Source organism: Heloderma suspectum, chromosome 2, assembly GCF_057233095.1.
Source record: "Heloderma suspectum isolate Gila_16-S chromosome 2, 16-S_ref, whole genome shotgun sequence".
In the NCBI taxonomy this organism is placed as follows: domain Eukaryota; kingdom Metazoa; phylum Chordata; class Lepidosauria; order Squamata; family Helodermatidae; genus Heloderma; species Heloderma suspectum.
Genome location: NC_139459.1, coordinates 301,753,698 through 301,773,075, shown reverse-complemented (window position 1 = coordinate 301,773,075; position 19,378 = coordinate 301,753,698). Strand labels below are relative to the sequence as shown.

At 46.2% G+C, this 19,378-nt stretch overlaps 1 protein-coding gene across 1 annotated transcript in view; it reads right to left on the bottom strand.

Moving 5' to 3' along the window:
* Window positions 1-19,378, bottom strand: part of CELSR3 (cadherin EGF LAG seven-pass G-type receptor 3) — a 187,732-nt gene that overhangs the window by 144,552 nt on the left and 23,802 nt on the right. The window contains 1 exon segment of the mRNA XM_084829828.1: window positions 1,169-1,801. Coding sequence (XP_084685954.1) covers window positions 1,169-1,801 — 633 coding nt within the window.

Genomic DNA, 19,378 nt, shown 5'->3' with positions numbered 1-19,378 from the left:
TGGGTATGGGCTTCAGTTGGTTAATCAGATTTGGAGACCAATAATTTGTTTATTTTATTTGCTGTCCTTTTAACCTGCCAAATAATCAAAGTTCTATATTGGAATAAACCAATATGCTGTAACAGAGTATGACTGAGGGCGCATTTTTCTTTTGGTCACAGTTCGTTGCAATTTTGGGTCCTGTAACACAGTTTGTGCCTCAAGTGTCTTTCTGTCTGGCATATGTGCTTATGTGTAATGTTTATCTTAAATACTAATTTTAAAAAAATGAAAAAGAATCTTAATCAACAAAACCAGAAACAAAAATTGCACAAATGAATCACTTTTGAATGTCCTCGACTGCAGCAGCTGGATTCTTTTGGCACAGACTCTATCTCAAGCTTCTCCAAAGTGGTGCCCTCCAAATGGGTTGGACTATGAATCCCAGTATCCCCAGCCAGTTGGCTAAGGATTCTGGGAGTCACAGTCCAACCCATCTGGAGGACACAAAGTTGGGGAAGGCTGCTCTCCTTGGTCTTCAGTGTGCACACAGAAGCATCTGAGACTGGAAATTCATTTCACTGGAAAAACAGCTAGTGTCAGGGTGGAAACTGAGCCCATAGAGCCCCAGAGCAGTTCTGATTCTGAGGAAGAGCAACAACCCGTGGGAGAGGAGCTCGCTCATCTCTCACAGGCACAGCGGCCGGGAGAGATTCCTCCTGCCTGCATTCCTGAGAGAGATAGTGACCCTGGCAGTGAGACAGCGGGGGATGGGGCCTTGCTGGATGCTTGGCGCAGACGCAGGGAATGGCGCCAGATGGAGGGCGCCGAGAGGTGGCGCTCTGCCCGCTTGGCGCTAAAACAACGGTCGCGTCTCGAGGACCCAAGGGTAAGAGGGAGGACCTCTCCATAGCCCATAAGTTCAGAATCTTCCTGCCCTCCTCCTTCAAACAGGGACCAACTGCCTTACCTGGAGCTTAGGCTACTCTGCTAGCTACCCCAGTGCAGTTCCTGGCTTAGTCGCTGGTGATTAGCATCTGAAAGAGTTATTAAGTTGTAAAAGGAATAAAGCCTTGGAAAGAATCCCTTTCATCTGTGTCTTGAGTTGGCTATTGGAGGGGACTGTAAGAGGCAGCTAGGGTGCTCCTGACAGCTAGATCTCAGACCACAGCGAACCATCCCCCCTTACCTGCGAAGTGTTGGCGGCAGATGCAGGTGTAGCCCCCCTCCTTGCGGGTGCAGATTCCGCCATTGTGACAGGGGTTGGAGTAGCAGAGGTTGATCTCCATTTCACAGTAGTCACCAGTGAAGCCCTGGGGGCAGCGGCAGCGCAAGCCCGTGATGGGGTGGATGGGCCGGAAGAGGGTGGAGAGTGAGGCAATGAAGGGGGCCGAGCTGTCGAACTTGAGCACCGAGATGCACGTCATGTAGTTCTGGCAGGGCTCGCGAAGGCAGACGTTGTCGTCAAAGGGCAGCACTTCCAGCATGGAGACTGAGGTCAGGGTCATGCGCTTCATGTACAGCTGCTCCTGAAGCTCTTCTGAACTGAAGAGGTGGCTGCTACGGGGTGCCATGGCTGAGAAACTGACATTCAGCACCTGGCCTCCGACATCCGTATCGTCCTGGATGTTGAAGATGAAGACGTCCTCCTTTGGCGTGGCCAGCACAGTGGCCACTCCTTCAAGAAAGTTGGCCAGAAGGGGTGAGAGGAAGCGCTCCTGCCACATGTTCTCCAGACGCACAGTGATGCTGTTAGCTAACATGTCCTCAGTGATTACAATGACACGCAGGACGCACTGGGCGGTCACACTGTGGATCCCATCTGCAAAAGGGATGGGGAAGGTGTTAGAACGGGGGCTCTCAAACAGGGAGGCCAATTGGCATCACCGAGAAAGAGGACAAAAGAGAGCAAAGATTCACGTAACACTTGATGTAAATTTAGCGGGGAAAGTATTATCACTTAAATAGAAATACAGTATACTGACCATAGTGGGGAAGGCCATGACCAGGAGACTGTTGCACCTGCTCATTTAGCTGGTGTCGAGGCACTCACAGTTGATGTGCAACTTTAAGGCCCCTGTGCTCCCTCCCTTCTTATGGTTCTTATCCTTAGACAGGCTTTGGACTGGGCAGCCCTTCAAATAGATGACACTATCAAATAGAGGACTGTCCTCTGACCGCCCTGCAAACAGGGGCCTGTCCTCTGTAAAGTAGGACACCTGGCCCCTCTGTTCTCAAACTGGGTCAGAGCAAGCCTCCAGAAATCAAGAAAACTAAACTGTTTTTCTCCCATAATACATCTAAGGGGACAAATTCAAACTTTCAGGTTATTTTTGATACGGTGAACCAATCATGTCACAAATAGGGCCTAGGCTTTTGCAGGCTACAGTCCACTTCACCAGATGAATGAAAGCCAAAAAAACAACGACGAGCCTTGAAGGTGCTGCAACAGACAAACACAGCTATCTGTCAGGAAGTTGCAATCATATGATGGTTTCAATGTGACTCCAAGTCACAAGCCACCACATCATACTCCCACCTATTTTGGGAATCTTTTGAAGGTTGTGAGTGAACAATGATTTGGAGACCAGCTCACTGGGAAGAGAGATCTGCTTCTGGTTGAATTTGCCACATCAAAGTGGGCTGAAATTGGTTATGCAAACTGACTTCTGGTCAAATAATCGGGGAGCTATGGTGCTGGTTGGAGACAACAAGCTGGGCAACGTAAAAAAGGGAGGGATCAGGAATATGTGGGAACTAGTATTCTTCAAGGTCCTTGAATAGTAGAACCTCAAGGAGCAAAATGCCTCTGGAAAAGACGAGGCTGCCACTTTTTAATTACGAAATCTCAAAACAGAATAAGCATTTCCTAAAATGTATACTGGGACTCAGCACCGGTAATTCACACATGGATGAGCCTAGTCCCCACAATTGTTCACTTTGACCAGGTAGGGCTGGTATTCCCTGGTCAATACCCATAGTAAAGGCAGTGGGTTGTATCCAATTTAGTCCTATTCAGAGTAGGCCCATTGAAATGAATGGGACTTAAGTCAGACTAACATTAGATACAATCCATTGGATGCAACTCAGAATCATACTACTGTGGGGTTGTTGTTGTTTTCATGTGGCAAAGTCCTTACGTCAACCTTCTTTAGCTTGAAGGGGAACCTACCTCCAGATGGGATAGACTACAACTCCCATTCATCCCCAGCCAGCATAGCTTTACAACCTCATTATCAGAAGTGGGGTGGAGGTATTTATTTGTTTTGAAACATCTCCTACATGAAAAACTCCAAAGCAACTGTATTAGAGGAAGTTCTTGGTTTGAAGGGTTTCCTCTGACATGGTAGTGTGTGTGTGTGTGTGTGTGTGTGTGTGTTTCACTGCAGATTTTACCTCAGAAGTAATGGTTTGAATAAGCCCTAATACCAGGTTGAAGAGAAGTCATGAGTTTGTGCCATACTGGGCTAAGCTAGCATCCTTCTATGAATGTCATGCACCACAGAGGTGAAACTGCATGTCGCTTTAAACACATTTTTGAACCCTCTGCTTAGGATTCCCCACATCTTTTTGTTTTTTAACCAAAAGCAGCTGGGGGGATGCTCATCAAGACCATGGTGCAGTGGAAGAGAGGATTAACCCTTTCCTCCTGTGTTGTTTTCCTATTGTTTTCCTACTGAAAAACACCCCCCGCCTCCCCCCCCCCCGAAGCTGCTATTTGAAGACTGAGGCCTTAAATGGGAAGAGGATCACACTAATAACTTAGTCTATTTGTACGCTGGATGCACTGAATGAGTGAACCGCATTTCTATGGCTTGGATCCTGAGTTAACCTTCTGTGAATGGAAGGGGCTCCAATCCAATAGAGGGTCCCACTGGCGGAAGGGTAGCAGCAGTAGTAATTTTATTGTTTAGCTATGATGAAAACAGAAGGGACATTCAGAGCTGAGCAACAATTTTAGCTCTCCACTTCTGGGCCGCCAGCTCAAGAAAGGAAACACGTAAGGTAATATAATCTTCATTGTCAAACAACAAAAAACGTACACATTCACTAGGTGTAACAAAATTCTTCCTGAACCTAAGCTCAGACAAATATTTTTCATGTGGATCCTTCTAAAGAGGGCACTAGGACATCATAATGGACAATACCCTCAGTCAATTTTACAAACACGAAAGAACATTGTTCCAAAGGTAATTCCATATAAAGTCTTTCTAAAAAAGCAGAGGGCATAACGTTAATCTTAATTCTGTAAAAGCATTCCTATATGGAGACAGAGTAAAAAAGATCCAAATAACTGGCTTTCTGATTATCTGAACTGTATCTGTGCATCAATCTAGAAAATCTAGAAGAAGGGATAATTAATGTATCAGTCAGAAAGTCTTTTTCCAGAAACAAAAAGCCTTAACTGAGATTAAGTTAAGCTGGTTAGGCCTCATCTTGAGTACTGTGTCCAGTTCTGGGCACCACACATTAAGAAGGATGCGGACAAACTGGAGAGGGTACAGAGGAGGGCAACAAAGATGATCAGGGGACTGGAAACAAAGCCCTATGAAGAGAGACTGAAAGAACTGGCCATGTTTAGCCTTGAGAAGAGAAGACTGAGGGGAGATATGATAGCACTCTTCAAGTCCTTGACAGGTTGTCACAGAGAGGAAGGCCAGGATCTCTTCTCCATCATCCCAGAGTGCAGGACATGGAATCATGGGCTCAAGTTACAGGAAGCCAGATTCTGGCTGAACATCAGGAAAAACTTCCTGACTGTTAGAGCAATATGACAGTGGAACCAATTACCTAGAGAGGTGGTGGGCTCTCCCACACTGGGGGCATTCAAGAGGAGGTTGGACAGCCACCTGTCAGGGATGCTTTGACTGGGATTCCTGCATTGAGCAGGGGGTTGGTCGAGATGGTCTTATAGGCCCCTTCCAACCCTACTGTTTTATGATTCTATCTTAGTCAGCTGACAATCAAGACCTCTAACAAGTGTCTGTAACACTGTTACTCTCCTCTGAGAATCACTAGCAGAAGGGGGAAGCAATTTTCATGAATTCCCCCTGCAACCTCCAGTCCCCAAACCCTCTGTAGCACATTTTCAGAGGGCATAGGTAGCTGCAGGGAGATAGGAGAACTGGTGAAAATCATCTCTCTCCACCATCCCCTCTGCCAGTGCAGCATCCTGTGAGCAGATTCATGGGAAGTTACAATCTAAGCCTCTACGCTGAAGTATCTAAGTGCATGGGACAGACAGAGAATCCTAATCATGGAAGGGAGGAGATCTGGGATTGTGTCCAATGTTAGTCTTACTTAGAGTAGACCCACTGAAATGAATGGGACTTATGTTACACTAATGCTGGATACAACATCTGAGTGATTCCCATCCATATAGGCAGAGTGCATTGGAGTGGAAGATGTAGCGTAAGACCAGGCACTGGGGAACGGGGAAGGAAACAATTCACAAGCCATTGCTATTAATTTCTGCTTTCAGACTGCCTGAACCAAATTCCTGAGGCTGGGAATGGAGAAGAAAACTGGGCCCGTACTGCTTGCTGTTCTGTGGCCTAAAGAAAATTCTGCAAAAAAATCCCATCCTTTCTAGAAGCCCATCACCTTCTGAGTGATATGCCTTGTAAGACATCTTTCTGTACGCTCTTCAGGGCAGGGATGTATTTTATTGATTCTCAGCAAGGGGTTGAGGAAATTTACAGCACTGTAGAAATGTTTTACAATAACCATAAGGAGCCTTGCCATTCACCATCCAGTGGAACACTCTGTCTTCTGACTTATTAACTCCTACGTTGTTTGTCACTTTGTCTTGCACACACCAAGGCTCTCCCTTCCCTTTGCTTGCCTCGGGATTGCTCGCAAGCCGGCCTCCTCTTCATGGGGTGGGGGTGAGGGTGAGGCACAGGCTGCACCAGAGCCACAAATTCAAGCACATGCGTGAGGAGAAGCATGGAAAACATCACCATTAATTTCATATGGTGATTATCTTGCCACAGGCTGAAGCAGTCACATGAAGGCCGGACTTTAACGCTGTGTCCCAGAACAACAAGAAAAATTTGGCCACTGGGCCAAAACTGGGCCAAATAAATAATGTAATTTATTACATTAGAATGTAATAAATGAAATTAATGAAAATGAAACATCAAAAGCTTTCCTATATTTGTACATTTATCTAAGCATAACTCAGTTCAAAAGCCAGCTATTGCTTATATTTCGGAGCAATCAAAAAAGCAAATCGTTCATCAGGTTTGGCTGGGGGATGCTGGGCGTTACAGGACTTTTTCTGTATAAACGTGCAAAGGATTGCACCCTTAGCTCTCCTGCACCACATTCAGAAGATCCCACCCTTCTTCTCCACATCAACTGCTTTAACATAACTTGAACCCAACACTCCCTATTCTGTACTGTCAATCATTAACATGGTTATAAGTTTCTTAATATTAACTGGTTCAATACAATGTAACAAGTAGTTTTGACATACATTGTACCAGTTTAGACTGCATTTAAAGAGGCTTAAAAAAAAACAAATGCAGGAAATCTAATATTATAATAAGAAGTTGATTGACAAAATGCCATTTAAAAAATCCTGGTTTGTTGGTGTGTTTGTTTGTCTGAAATGGTTTTAAACACCACAGCTTGTGAATGACACCATCTTCAACACTTCCATACGGGAAGCAAAAAGTCAAGATGAGAACCTCTTTTCATCACTTTAAAATCACACACAGAAATTGAGGTTTGGGGAGGAAGGTGGTACCCCACCCCCAGAACTTGTTGGCTGAAGGGCCTGCTTCATGATGCTTCATAGTAAGGCAGACTTTAGGCATCCTCTCTAGGAATCCGTGACCTTGGAAAGGGGCCGTGGCTCAGTGGTAGAGTACATGCTTTGCATGCCAAAGGTCCCAGGTTCAAACTATGGCATAGGGTGGCCATGTGTCCTACTTTACAGAGGACAGTCCTCGGTTAGAAAGCATCCTCTATTTGAAGGGATGCCCAGTCTAAGTCCAGCTTAAAGATAAAGAACCATAAGAGAGCAGGAGCCTGGAAGTCATCGATCCACTTGTTGACTGAGCAAGCACACAACTCACCTGGTCACAGTCATCCCCACTGTGGTGAGATGTACTGTATTTCTATTTCAATGCTAGTAATTATTTCTAAATTTGCATCTATGCATATAAATTAGCATATAGAAATTTCATGCAAATCTGCGTCCTCCTTTGCCCGCTTTTATGGTGACGTGGAAGTGGCCACCCTGCAGAGCTTTTGCCACTCAGTGTGGATCAGAGGTGCAAAATCCTTTTTCAGCCCAAGGGCGGAATTCCATTTTGGAGATGCTCTCGGGGGCTGCATTCCAGTGGTGGGCGGGGCTGAAGGCAAAAGGGGCGGGCCCTAAATACCAACTCACTTTAGCTTAAAACTCTTACTGTCAGTAACTAGGGCTAGATCTACACTATTGCTTTATAGCAGTATTGAAGTGCACTGATAACTGTTGGGGCACATTACACATCCGGTATACTGCTTTTGTAGGCTGAATCTTCACATAGCAGTTTTACCATTATCATACTGCAGTGATAGCTACTGGTACCCATTGCCGTCATGTGCACCAATAGTAACCACTGCAGCATGATAACGGTAAAACTGCTATGTGTAGCTTCAGCCATAGTGTTATTTCCTGCTTTTTATTCCACATTATCCAATATACCGCAACAAATGTAATTGTGTGTCCTACAAGGTATAAATGCGCGAGAGGGATATAGTGTCACCATGACAGGATCGTAATGATATGACACAAGTTGTAGATCTGGCCTAAACCTTAGGAGAGACATTGCAAGCCTTTTGAAATGAGGGGGAGAGGGACTAGACTGAAACTGGGAAACCACCAATTGATGGTTGAGGGAAAGGGGGTAGGGCCAGCAGAAGGGGGAGTGTCCTTCTGGGTAACCCTGGAGTGCTGGATTTGGCCCCTGGGCCTGAGGTTCTATATCCCTGGTATAGATGGTCCATTGGTCTGATTTGGTCTAAAGTGGCTTCCTGTTTCTTCCTCTTGGGTGACTACATACAAGGCTGCATTATGGAGCTCAGAAAGAACACAGCTCTTTCCTCCTCAGTTCCCCCTCTCCTAGCCTTCTCCATGTCACTATCACTCCCTGAGAGCAGTAGTGGTGAGGGGGGAAAAGCCCCAGGATGGCATGACTGTGATGGAATGGTCCCCTCCTGGAAAAGAGTTTCTGAAGGATAAGAAGTCAAGTCATTACGCTCCAGCCCATATGTCTTTGCTCTCTTTGTGCTTTTATTTATACACATTTCATATTTTTTTCCCTGCAGCTGAAAAATGAAAGATGCAGCAGTGGCTATTTATAATAGCGCGCACTCCTCTCAGCTCTAGCAAAGTGCCTCTGGATATTCAGCCGGCACAGCTACGGCATTAGCAGGATTTTGCGCCTTCAGCAATCCTATATACTAATAGTGAACTCAGTTCCCCAAGTGCTGGTCCTTAGGTAGTCCAAATGGCACTATCCATGCAGAAGCAGGAGGTTTCACCAGGGTTAGGGGAACCCCAGCGTTTGCAGATGCATATAGAATAACCAGGAGTTGGATCCAGGATCTGCCTTCTGTGAAAGGAAGTGGACCTTCCACAAGAAGAAGAGCTCCGCTTGTGAAGGTCCCTCTGCCTGATTTTTTGGGATCCCCCTCCCCACACACACACCATAGCTCACCCCCATCCAGAAGGCTCTCCCGAGTTTCTGTATAGCATCTTCAGGGGGCTGGAGGGGCTGCCCTGAGAAAGAAGGGGTAGGGAAGTCCACTTCTGCCAGCACTGTTGCACACGCTTACATTTGGATCCAGCTCATTGGGGGGAAAGGAAGGGGAACCCCAAACTACCTAATATGGACTGAGCATGCTCAGTAGTCACAGAATGCTGACTGGCTGCTGGGGAGGACATGGAAAAACAGGAGGTGGGGGGAATGGAGTGGAGTGGCTGGAAGCTCTCCGTTTGTTGCAGTTCCAGCACTGTTAAGAGGCGACAAGCTCTGTTAATTTATCACGGAGGGCTTTTCAAGTGAGCACTGGAGGGAGGGTGTTCTGGAATTCTGCACTTCGAAATAGCAGATGAGACATCCAACATACCCGATGCCTCAGTCTAAAGGTCTGCATGGTCAACTCTGTAGTCACATTTCCTGTAGCTTCCCGTTTCCTCCTTCCAACAGGAACTCCCCATGCGGCCAGACAAGCTGCTATCCAAACTCAGGGAAGAGTCTGCAACAGCATCTAGTGTGCAGCCTAAAGAGCTATTGAGGGGGGGGGGCAAAGAAACAGTGAGATGCTCCACTTTGTGCATGCAGACACTTTGTGCATGTGCATAACGAAGTTTGCCAAATGTTTAGTTTGAGTCCATTTATTTTGTTTTAGGCATTTCTACCCCACCCTTCAAGTATGTTCAAGCAGGGTTTTCTCAGTGGTGACTCCATGCCTTTGGAACTCCCTTTCCCAGGGAGATACGTATGGCCTTATCACTGCTGGCTTGTTGTTGTTGTTGTTCAGTCGTTCAGTCGTGTCCAACTCTTCGTGACCCCATGGACCATAGCACGCCAGGCCTTTCTGTCCTGCTCACTCTCCCGGAGTGTGCTCAGGTTCATATTCATTGCATCGGTGATGCTATCTAGCCATCTCATCCTCTGCCATCCCCTTCTCCTTTTGCCTTCAGTCTTTCCCAGCATCAGGATCTTTTCCAGAGAGTTTTCTCTTCGCATTAGGTGGCCAAAATAGTTGAGCTTCAGTTTCAGTATCTGTCCTTCCAATGAGCACTCAGGGTTGATTTCCTTTAGGATTGACTGATTTGACCTCCTTGCAGTCCAGGGGACTCATAAGAGTCTTCTCCAGCACCACAGTTCGAAAGCATCGATTCTTCGGCGCTCAGCCTTCCTTATAGTCCAGCTCTCACAGCCATACATTACTACTGGGAAAACCATAGCTTTGATTAGACGGACCTTTGTTGGCAAGGTGATGTCTCTGCTTCTTACTATGCTGTCTAGGTTTGCCATAGCTTTCCTCCCAAGGAGCAAGCGTCTTTTAATTTCATGGCTACAGTCACTGTCTGCGGTGATCTTGGAGCCCAAGAAAGTAAAATCTGTCACTGCTTCCATTTCTTCCCCTTCTATATGCCAGGAAGTGATAGAACCAGATGCCATTATCTTAGTTTTTTTAATGTTGAGTTTCAAACCAGCTTTTGCACTCTCCTCTTTCACCCTCAACAAGAGGCTCTTTAGATCCTCTTCACTTTCTGCCATTAGGGTGGTATTGTCTGCATATCAGAGGTTGTTGATAATTCTCCCAGCAATCTTAATTCCGACCGCTGATTCATCCAACCCGGCATTTCTCATGATGTACTCTGCATATAAGTTATATAAGCAGGGCGACAATATGCAGCCTTGTCGTACTCCTTTCCCAATTTTGAACCAATCGGTTGTTCCATGTCTGGTTCTTACTGTTGCTTCTTGACCCTCGTACAGGTTTCTCAGGAGACAGGTAAGGTGGTCTGGTACTCCCATCTCTTTCAGAATTTGCCATAGTTTGTTGTGATCCACACAATCAAAGGCTTTAGCGTAGTCAATGAAGCAGAAATAGACGTTTTTCTGGAATTCTCTTGCTTTCTCCATGATGCAGCGAATGTTGGCGATTTGATCTCTAGTTCCTCTGCCTCTTCGAAACCCAGCTTGTACTTCCGGTAGTTCTCGGTTCGCATACTGCTGAAGCCTAGCTTGTAGGATTTTGAGCATCACCTTGCTGGCATGTGAAATGAGCGCAATTGTGCAGTAGTTTGAACACTCCTTGGCGTTGCCCTTCTTTGGTATTGGAATGTAAACTGACCTTTTCCAGTCTTGCGGCCATTGCTGAGAGTTCCAAATTAGTTGGCATATTGAATGCAGCACTTTAACAGCATCATCTTTTAGGATTTTAAATAGCTGTCATCTCTGCTAGCTTTGTTGTTACTAATGCTTCCTAAGGCCCACTTGACTTCACTCTCTTGGATGTCCGGTTCAAGTTCAGTGACCGCACTATCATGGCTATCAAGGACATTACTATCATGGCTATCAAGGACATTAAGATCTTTCCTGTATAGTTCTTCTATGTATTCTTTCCACCTCTTCTTAATCTCATCTGCTTCTGTGAGGTCCCTGCCTTCTTTGTCCTTTATCATGCCCGTCTTTGCACAAAACGTTCCCTTGAGATCTCCAATTTTCTTGAAGAGAACTCTAGTCTTTCCCATTCTGTTGTTTTCCTCGATTTCCTTGCACTGTTCATTTAAGAAGGCCTTCTTGTCTCTCCTTGATATTCTCTGAACTCTGCATTCAGTTGGATAGATCTTCCCCTTTCTCCCTTGCTTTTCACTTCCCTTCTTTCCTCAGCTACTTGTAAAGCCTCATCAGACAGCCACTTGGCTTTCTTGCATTTCTTTTTCTTTGGGATGGATTTCGTTGCTGCCTCCTGAACAATGTTACGGACCTCCGTCCATAGTTCCTCAGGCACTCTGTCTATCAGGTCTAATCCCTGAAATCTATTCCTCACCTCCACTGTATATTCATAAGGGATATGATTTAGGTCATACCTGAATGGTTTAGTGATTTTCCCTACGTTCCTCAATTTAAGCCGAAATTTTGCAAGAAGCAGCTCATGATCTGAGCCACAGTCAACTCCCGGTCTTGTTTTGACTGACTGTATGGAGCTTCTCCATCTTTGGCTGCAAAGGACATAATCAATCTGATTTCGATATTGACCATCTGGTGATGTCCATGTGTAGAGTCGTCTCTTGTGCTGTTGGAAAAGAGTGTTTACTATGATCAGCGTGTTCTCCTGGCAAAACTCTATTAGCTTTTGTCCTGCTTCATTTTGTACACCAAGGCCATGCCTGCCTGTTATCTCGGTGATTTCTTGACTTCCTACTTTAGCATTCCAGTCCCCTATAATGAAGAGGACATCTTGTTTTGGTGTTAGTTCTAGAAGGTGTTGGAGGTCTTCATAGAACCGATCAACCTCAGCTTCTTCGGCATCAGTGGTTGGGGCATAGACTTGAATTACTGTGATGTTGAATGGTTTGCCTTGGATTCGTACTGAGATCATTCTATCATTTTTAAGATTGTACCCCAGTACTGCTTTTCCCACCCTTTTGTTGACTATGAGTGCTACTCCATTTCTTCTAAGGGATTCGTGCCCACAGTAGTAGATATGATGGTCACCTGAATTAAATTCGCCTATGCCTGTCCATTTGAGTTCGCTGATTCCCAAGATGTCGATGTTCAATCTTGCCATCTCATGTTTGACCACCTCCAGCTTACCTTGATTAATTGATCTAACATTCCAGGTTCCTAAACAATATTGTTCTTTACAGCATCGGATTTTCTTTTCACCACCAGACACATCCACAGCTGAGTGTCCTTTCGGCTTTGGCCCAGCCGCTTCACTCTTTCTGGCGCTACTTGGAAATACCCTCTGCTCTTTTAGAGTGCTACTTGGAAATACCCTCTGCCCTCTTTTAGACTGCTGGCTTAAAAAAACACAAAAACCCAGCCCCGAGGACATTTATTCCAGTCTGCTGTTAATGCTCTCTCTCTCTCTCTCTCTCTCTCTCCCCCCCCCGTTTAATTGTAACTTCTGTGTTTATTTATTTATTTTGAAATATTGTAAGCTGCCTTGTGAGGGCAGTGTGCCCTGAAAGGTGGGATAAAAAATAAATAAATGTTTCCAGGGCAGCTGACAAAGTTTTGAAATAAAATGCATAATGAAAATATGGTATAAATGATATGACAGGCAAATGACATGAATGATAATGTGACATGAAAGATGTAATTTGGGTGCTTACAGTTCTGTTACAACAATCTGGGGTGTGGGGGTGTTGTGATGGTGGGGAAATATCTAATCTGTAGTGTTTTGCTCTTTCCCCCCTCTAGGAAGTGTTGTAGGAATTGGAGAGAAAGGAAGTTTGTTTAGGTTCATAGGACAGTGGAGGGTAATTGCAATACAGTGACCTTTCCCAACCTGGTGCCCTCTAGATGTTTTGGAATACAACTCCCATCACCCACACCCCATGCCCATTAGCTATGCTGGCTAGGGTTAATGGGAGTTGTAGTCCAAAACACCTGGAGGGTGCCAAGCTGGAGAAGTCTGCAATACAGACATAATTTATTATTATTTATTTATTTATTATCAAATTTATTAATCGCCCATCTGGCTGGCCACCCAGCCACTTCATCCTTCATAATGGATGAAGGCCAGAGTTTAGAACCATGAAAATGAGGCTGCCCCAACCCTTACCAATGGGACCACCCAGCCCCACACTGACAGCTGCTTCCCATGTTATATACACAGTGCCCCATGCTTGGCCCTCTTCAGGTACATGCTGGGGACAAAATTCACAGCAAACTTCAAAGGCCCAGGGGTGTGTGTGTGTGTGTGTGTGTACTTGTGTTCAAATTTCTGTTGAGCCATTTATCTGTTTATTTATTTTATATTAGCATTTTTTACCCCACCTTTCTATGACAAGCATGCCCAAGGCAGCTTAGAAGTGGCTTACAAAGCAAAATATGTATCATCACACAAGCACAAATGCGATCTAAGCCAATCTTCCCCAAACTGGTGCCCTCCAGTTGTGCCGGACCACAACTCTCCTTGGCCATGCTGGCTGTGGATGATGGAAGTTGAATTCCAACACATCTGGGGGGCACCAGATAGGGGAAGGTTAATCGAAGCCAGCCTTCACCAACCTTGTGCCCTCCAGATGTTTTGGATTACAACTCCCAGGATTCCTGACCACTGGCCATGCTGGCTGGGGCTGATGGGGGTTGAAGTCCAAAAATCGGGAGGGCACCAGGTTGGGGAAGGCTGGTCTAAGCAATGAATCTCACTAGATGATCATAACATACACTGAAGGGATGAAATCAGGATAAATGTCAACCTGAACTCCCTGTAGGAAGGCCAGGACACAAACATGATAAGTCAGGACACTAATAATGATAGAGGTATGTATTTGTTTTGGAACAAATGAAAAATTGGACCCATTTGGTTCAATTTTCATGCATTCCAAAATGAATGTAATGAGTAACAAATGGATACCATTTTCTATATCCCATTCATACCAGTCATCATCCATCTCGAGGTGGTGCTGAGGGGCACATTTTTCTCTTGTAGCAGTGACACCGCTGATTTTGGTGGTGCAACCTGGTAGCTGCCATTTTATTTTCCCAGAATGCTCTAGATCAGGGATGTTGAACTTCAGGCCCATGGGCCAAATCCAGATCACCTGGGGTCCAAATCTGACCCCCTGGGCTTCCCCAGAGGGCCATGCCCCCTCCCCACATCACCAAATGCTTCCCATTCACACACACCCCGTCCATGACCATTTGGTGGTTTCCTAGCATCTGCATGTTTTTCCCTCTGTTCTAAAAGGTTGAAATGCCTCTCCTAAGCCTTAGGGCTTCTCTACACCAGGCTTTTATCGTGTGCCCATGATTGGTCACTCACAGAAGTTTGCGGGTCCTTTACATGACATCATAAACCTCCAGAGCCTCTCCTGTCCTTTGTGACCAATATCACAGCTTCTTTAAGATTGGGGAAAGTGTGGCATTTTCTCTAGAAGCACAATGAAGCACTTTAATGGCTGTGCAAACTTCTGAAACTGTGCTGTACCATAGTGCCATCTAGTGGATGTATAATGAAACATATAGAATTTGCAGAGAAAGAACCCCCTCGAAGAACAGCCCATGTTTACCCGTGTAAAGGAGCTGATCTTAATCCCACAAAGAATCTGGAAACCGAAGCCCTGGTAAAGCTGGGGGATAAAGCCCTGGTGTAAAGAAGCCCCTTGTTACTGGCAGTAAGAGATTTAAGCTAAAATATACTGCTATTTTTGATATTTTGGTCGCACCCCTTTTGCCTTTGGCCCCACCCCCTGACCTTTCACCCTGCCCACCCCTGGGATGCAACACCCAAGAGAATTCAGCCCTCAGGCTGATATAGGTTCAACAGCCTTGCTCTAAACGTGGTGTTATTCTACGGCATTCTGAGGGGAAAGTACCAGCAGCCACTAGTGGCAGCCACCATTCCCCCACCCCCAAGTGCCCCAGAATGATGCAACATGCAAGGTGTTCTGGGAAAACAAAATGGTGGCTGCCAGGAGGCAGCTGACAGAATCAGCTCTTCTGCTGCAGTCATCTGTAGTCCACCAGCCCCACCCCACAAAAGCACCAGATTTAAACCATCACAACAATGAAAATGAATGCAAGCACAAAAGGGGGGCGGGGATTGAACAATGACTAACAAAATAAGTGTGATTTTGTATGATTACATTATGAAACAAATGAGGTTCTTAACAACAACAACACGCTGCACACCCCAACACTGTAACTGATAAACTGCAAAAGACCCCAAACAAGTAGTGTATTTTAAAAGCATTTCTGTAGCTAACTCCTAGCAGCTATAGCAACAGCACTAACACAGGTCATTCATAGGGTGTCCTTGTGTCCTTCCATATGGAGGACAGTCCTCTGTTTGAAGGGCATCCAGTCCAAGTCTGGTTGAAGAATAGAGAACCAGAAGAATGGGGAGCAGGGGCCTTGAAGCTGCCCATCAACAGCACTTGGACGGCAAACTGAGCAAAACACAGGTCTCCTGCCACAGTCTTCGCCACTGTGGGAGATGTATTTCTATGTAAATTGTAGTAATTGTTTCTAACTTTGCATCTGTACATGCAAATTTTATGCAAATCTGTGCCCTTGTCCCTTTTGGGTGGGGTGTATTTTCTCTTATTTAGTGATGCATAAGCAGCCCACCCTAGTCAGTTACTTTTAGGTGTGTAGGTGGGTAGGTAGGTAGGTAGGTAGGTGGATAGGCAGCAAACAAAGGGATTTGTGCCTTTTGCATGCCCATCTAGTGCATATGCCCTTTTTTTAGCAACCAAAAAGTTCTCCTCACCCATAGTTATCATTACCCAGTTGGGCCCCACAGAACTGGAAAATGCCCAAGGACAATATTCAAGGGTTTGACGAGACGGTTCTTAAGATGAAATTAACACATCTAAGAGCTTCCTGCCAACATAGTTTTATGTCTCTGCACTCCCACAGCATATGAAGAACAGATGCTTTAGGAGAATCACAATGCCAACAACAGTCAGAACATGTCATTCCATTAGCAAACAGGCAGAGTGGAGTCCAATAAGCTCTAAGATACATAGAGTCTATGTAATCTCTCCATCTGAATAAGTCTAAGGCAAATATCAGGACAGGGTATGGCCTGCTCTGCAACATTACAGAGCAGTGATAAAACTCACGGACACAGCAAAGTCTTATGACCTGGGGGCTGTCTTCACACGCGATTTAGTGTGAAGTTAGAGCAGTTTGAGTTCCTTCGCGACAGATGACGTCGCCACCAATCAGCTGCCAACCAGCTGCTTCCCTCTTGAAAAGCCACATTTTCTGAGACTCCTTTTACTCTTGACTTTTTTTTTACAGAAAGCGGCTCCCTGGTGGTTTTACCACAGTGTGACATGTCTCCCCCCACACACACATTAAATCCTGGGCGTGCCTCTGTGACCTGACAGTGACGTGGTCAAGGGGGTGGGATGACCCATTCCCTCTTATTTCCCCAATGGAAGTAGTTTTCCCTATTGAGAAAATCCCCAGGAGCGCATTACTGTAGTAGCGGGGACACTCATTCACCTTAGCTAGCCTGCTTTTAATCTTGCCCCCCCCTTCTGTGCATGTTTACTGAGGAGTAAGAAATAAATCTTGCTCCCCTGAAGTGAAAGGTTAAAGGCTAACTTTAGTAACCTGTCCTAAAGTGCTCTTTTGCTTCTCTGTTGCTCTCTTAAATTGCTATTGCGATGTTGTACTTCTCTGATGTTCTGTAGTTTCTCTGATGTAAAGTTGTTTCTCCATTGTTATGTAAAGTCCCTTCTCCGCTTTATCGCTTTATTGCAGCAATTATCTTTCAAGTTTAGGGGAGCTTCTCATTGTGAGCATGAAGAAGGAGAAAGGGAGAAAGGAGGGTTGGAAGCAAAAGGTAAAAGTGGGGAAAATTTCCACACATAGGGGAAAATGGGGTGGGAGCAATAACTCTGTGGCAGTTTGCTGGAATGCGGTGAAACAGGTGGGAGGAAGCTCTCTGGGAAGCCTTCAGATGCTGCACTGGAGAAATGGGGATTTTGGCTTCTTCAGGGAAATTTGCACACATGGGGAAAAATTAGTTGCTCTCCATTCATAATAATGTAGTAGCAGGGAAAAGCCTGGACATGGGGCAGGAAATAAGCCTTTCTCATTGATTGAGCAACCCCTGCCGGGTGGATCACATTCAGTTCTACTCCCCCCACCCCACCCCACCCCACCCCACCTGGAAGTATGTTCTTTTCAAGTGCGGTGTGACCCCTGAAAACTGGATTTTGAAGGTAGGGAACACTCGGCTTACCTTGCTTTGTGTGTCCCTGAAGGACCAAAGTCGATTCCATGAAAATAAGGGTAATACTCCAACTCACTTCTCATTCCGTTGTTGTGAAGACCCCCCCGCCCAGGACTGTCTAAGAAACTTACAGCTCTTCTCGTCTTTGGATCTCATGGGTTCCTCACATGGCCACACCCCCTTCTGCTGGCTGTGACCTCTTTCCCTTAACCACTGATCAGTTGGCGGTTTTCTGGTTTTTATGAGCTTTCCCCCCCATTCTAAAAGATTGAAATGCCTCCCCTAAGGCTGGCTTACTGGCAGCAAGAGCTTTCGGCTACCATACGCCGGTATTTTGGCCCCACTTCTTCTGCCTTTGGCTACCATTGGAATGCGGCCTGTGAAAGCTTCTCCAAAATGGAGTAGCCCCAGCCAGTCTGGGCAATGGTCAGGAATGCTGGGAGCTTTTGTCCAAAACATTGGGAGGCACCTGGTTGGGGAAGGCTAATGTTTACTATACACTCAGTGTGTAGAACAAATGAAATGTCCATAGATATCAATGCTTCTGAGGAAAAATGTTATGGGGTTTGAAAAACAGGGTTGACTGCCCTCCTCCCCTTCTTTAGCAGCACCCCTGCATAGATTCCACTCTGAGAGCCAGTGTGGTGTTGTGGTTTGAGACAGCTTGGGCTATTGGGCAGTATAGAAATGAAATGACTGACTGAATGAATGTGAGTGTTGCACTGGGACCGGGGAGACCCAGGTTCAAGTCCCCACTCAATCATGAAGCTCACTGGGTGATCCAGTTGCAGACTTCTCAGCCTAACCTACCTCACAGGGTTGTTGAGAGGATAAAATGCAGAAGACCGTGTATGCCACTTTTGGATCCTTAGAGGAAAAGGCAGGATAGAAATAAATAAATTCATCTATCGAACAGCCTTCTCCAAATTGGTGCCCTCCAGATATTTTGGACTACAATTCCTACCATCTCTGACCATTGGCCATGCTGATGGGAGTTGTCATCCAAAGCAGCCGGAGGGCACCAGGTTGGGGAAGGCTGCTACAGAATATCACAGTGAGTTATTAGCTTCCAGGCAGGGTCCTATTACTTGCAGTACTGAGCGTGGTCATTTTAAGCATTTAACAAATAATAAATGGAACGATAAATGACAGAAGAGGAGTCAGGAAGCGGGGCTAACGGGGGTCTGGGAGGCTGTGCTTCTTTAGCAAGCAATATAGCAAAGCCGTTGTGTTAGCATCCCGCGCCTGGTGTTCCAGGGGTGAAGCCTGGCAACAAAAGTGGCTCAGAGTTAAGCCCTGGGCTCTGTCACCTAAGCCGGCTTTCTCAATAGACTTGTGACAGGAAAAGCCCAGGGGTCAGGAGCTGTTAACACGGTGCGGAGGGAGGCATTGTATTTGCAGGGCCGCCACAGCAGGGCGGATCTCTTCAGCTCTCCTCTCTATGTATGAGCTGGCAGCCCCTGCAGAACGGCAGATAATTGCATTCGGTGTCTCCTGCGGCGCTGACACAACCTAGACTTCAAGGCAGAGTGTGGGCATTGTCTGCTGGGGAGACGCGCGCTTGCAGGGGTGAGCACTTTGCTTGTCGCGCTGGGCAGCTGCATTCTGACCCCACTGAAGTCACCGGAGAGGTTAATCCGGGGAGACATGAGGCCCTCGCCCCACCGGCGATGCTATGGATTGCAGAGGGTGCACAGCGTGGGACACCAAATCCACCTGCATTTCACAGAGATGTGCAGGTTGTGAACGAATCATGCCTGTATGGAGGGAGGCATTGTATTTCCAGGGAGAGCAGAGCTGGGCGATCTTGTCAGCTCCCCTCTCTATGCATGAGCTGCCCGCACTTCACGCACATTGTCTCAGCAATATTTGCATCCTCGAGGTGGGGGGGAATAAGGGAGGCTGCTCCTGACCAGGCCTCCACAACATCCCAGTCGCCCCAGGCACTGAAGATCTA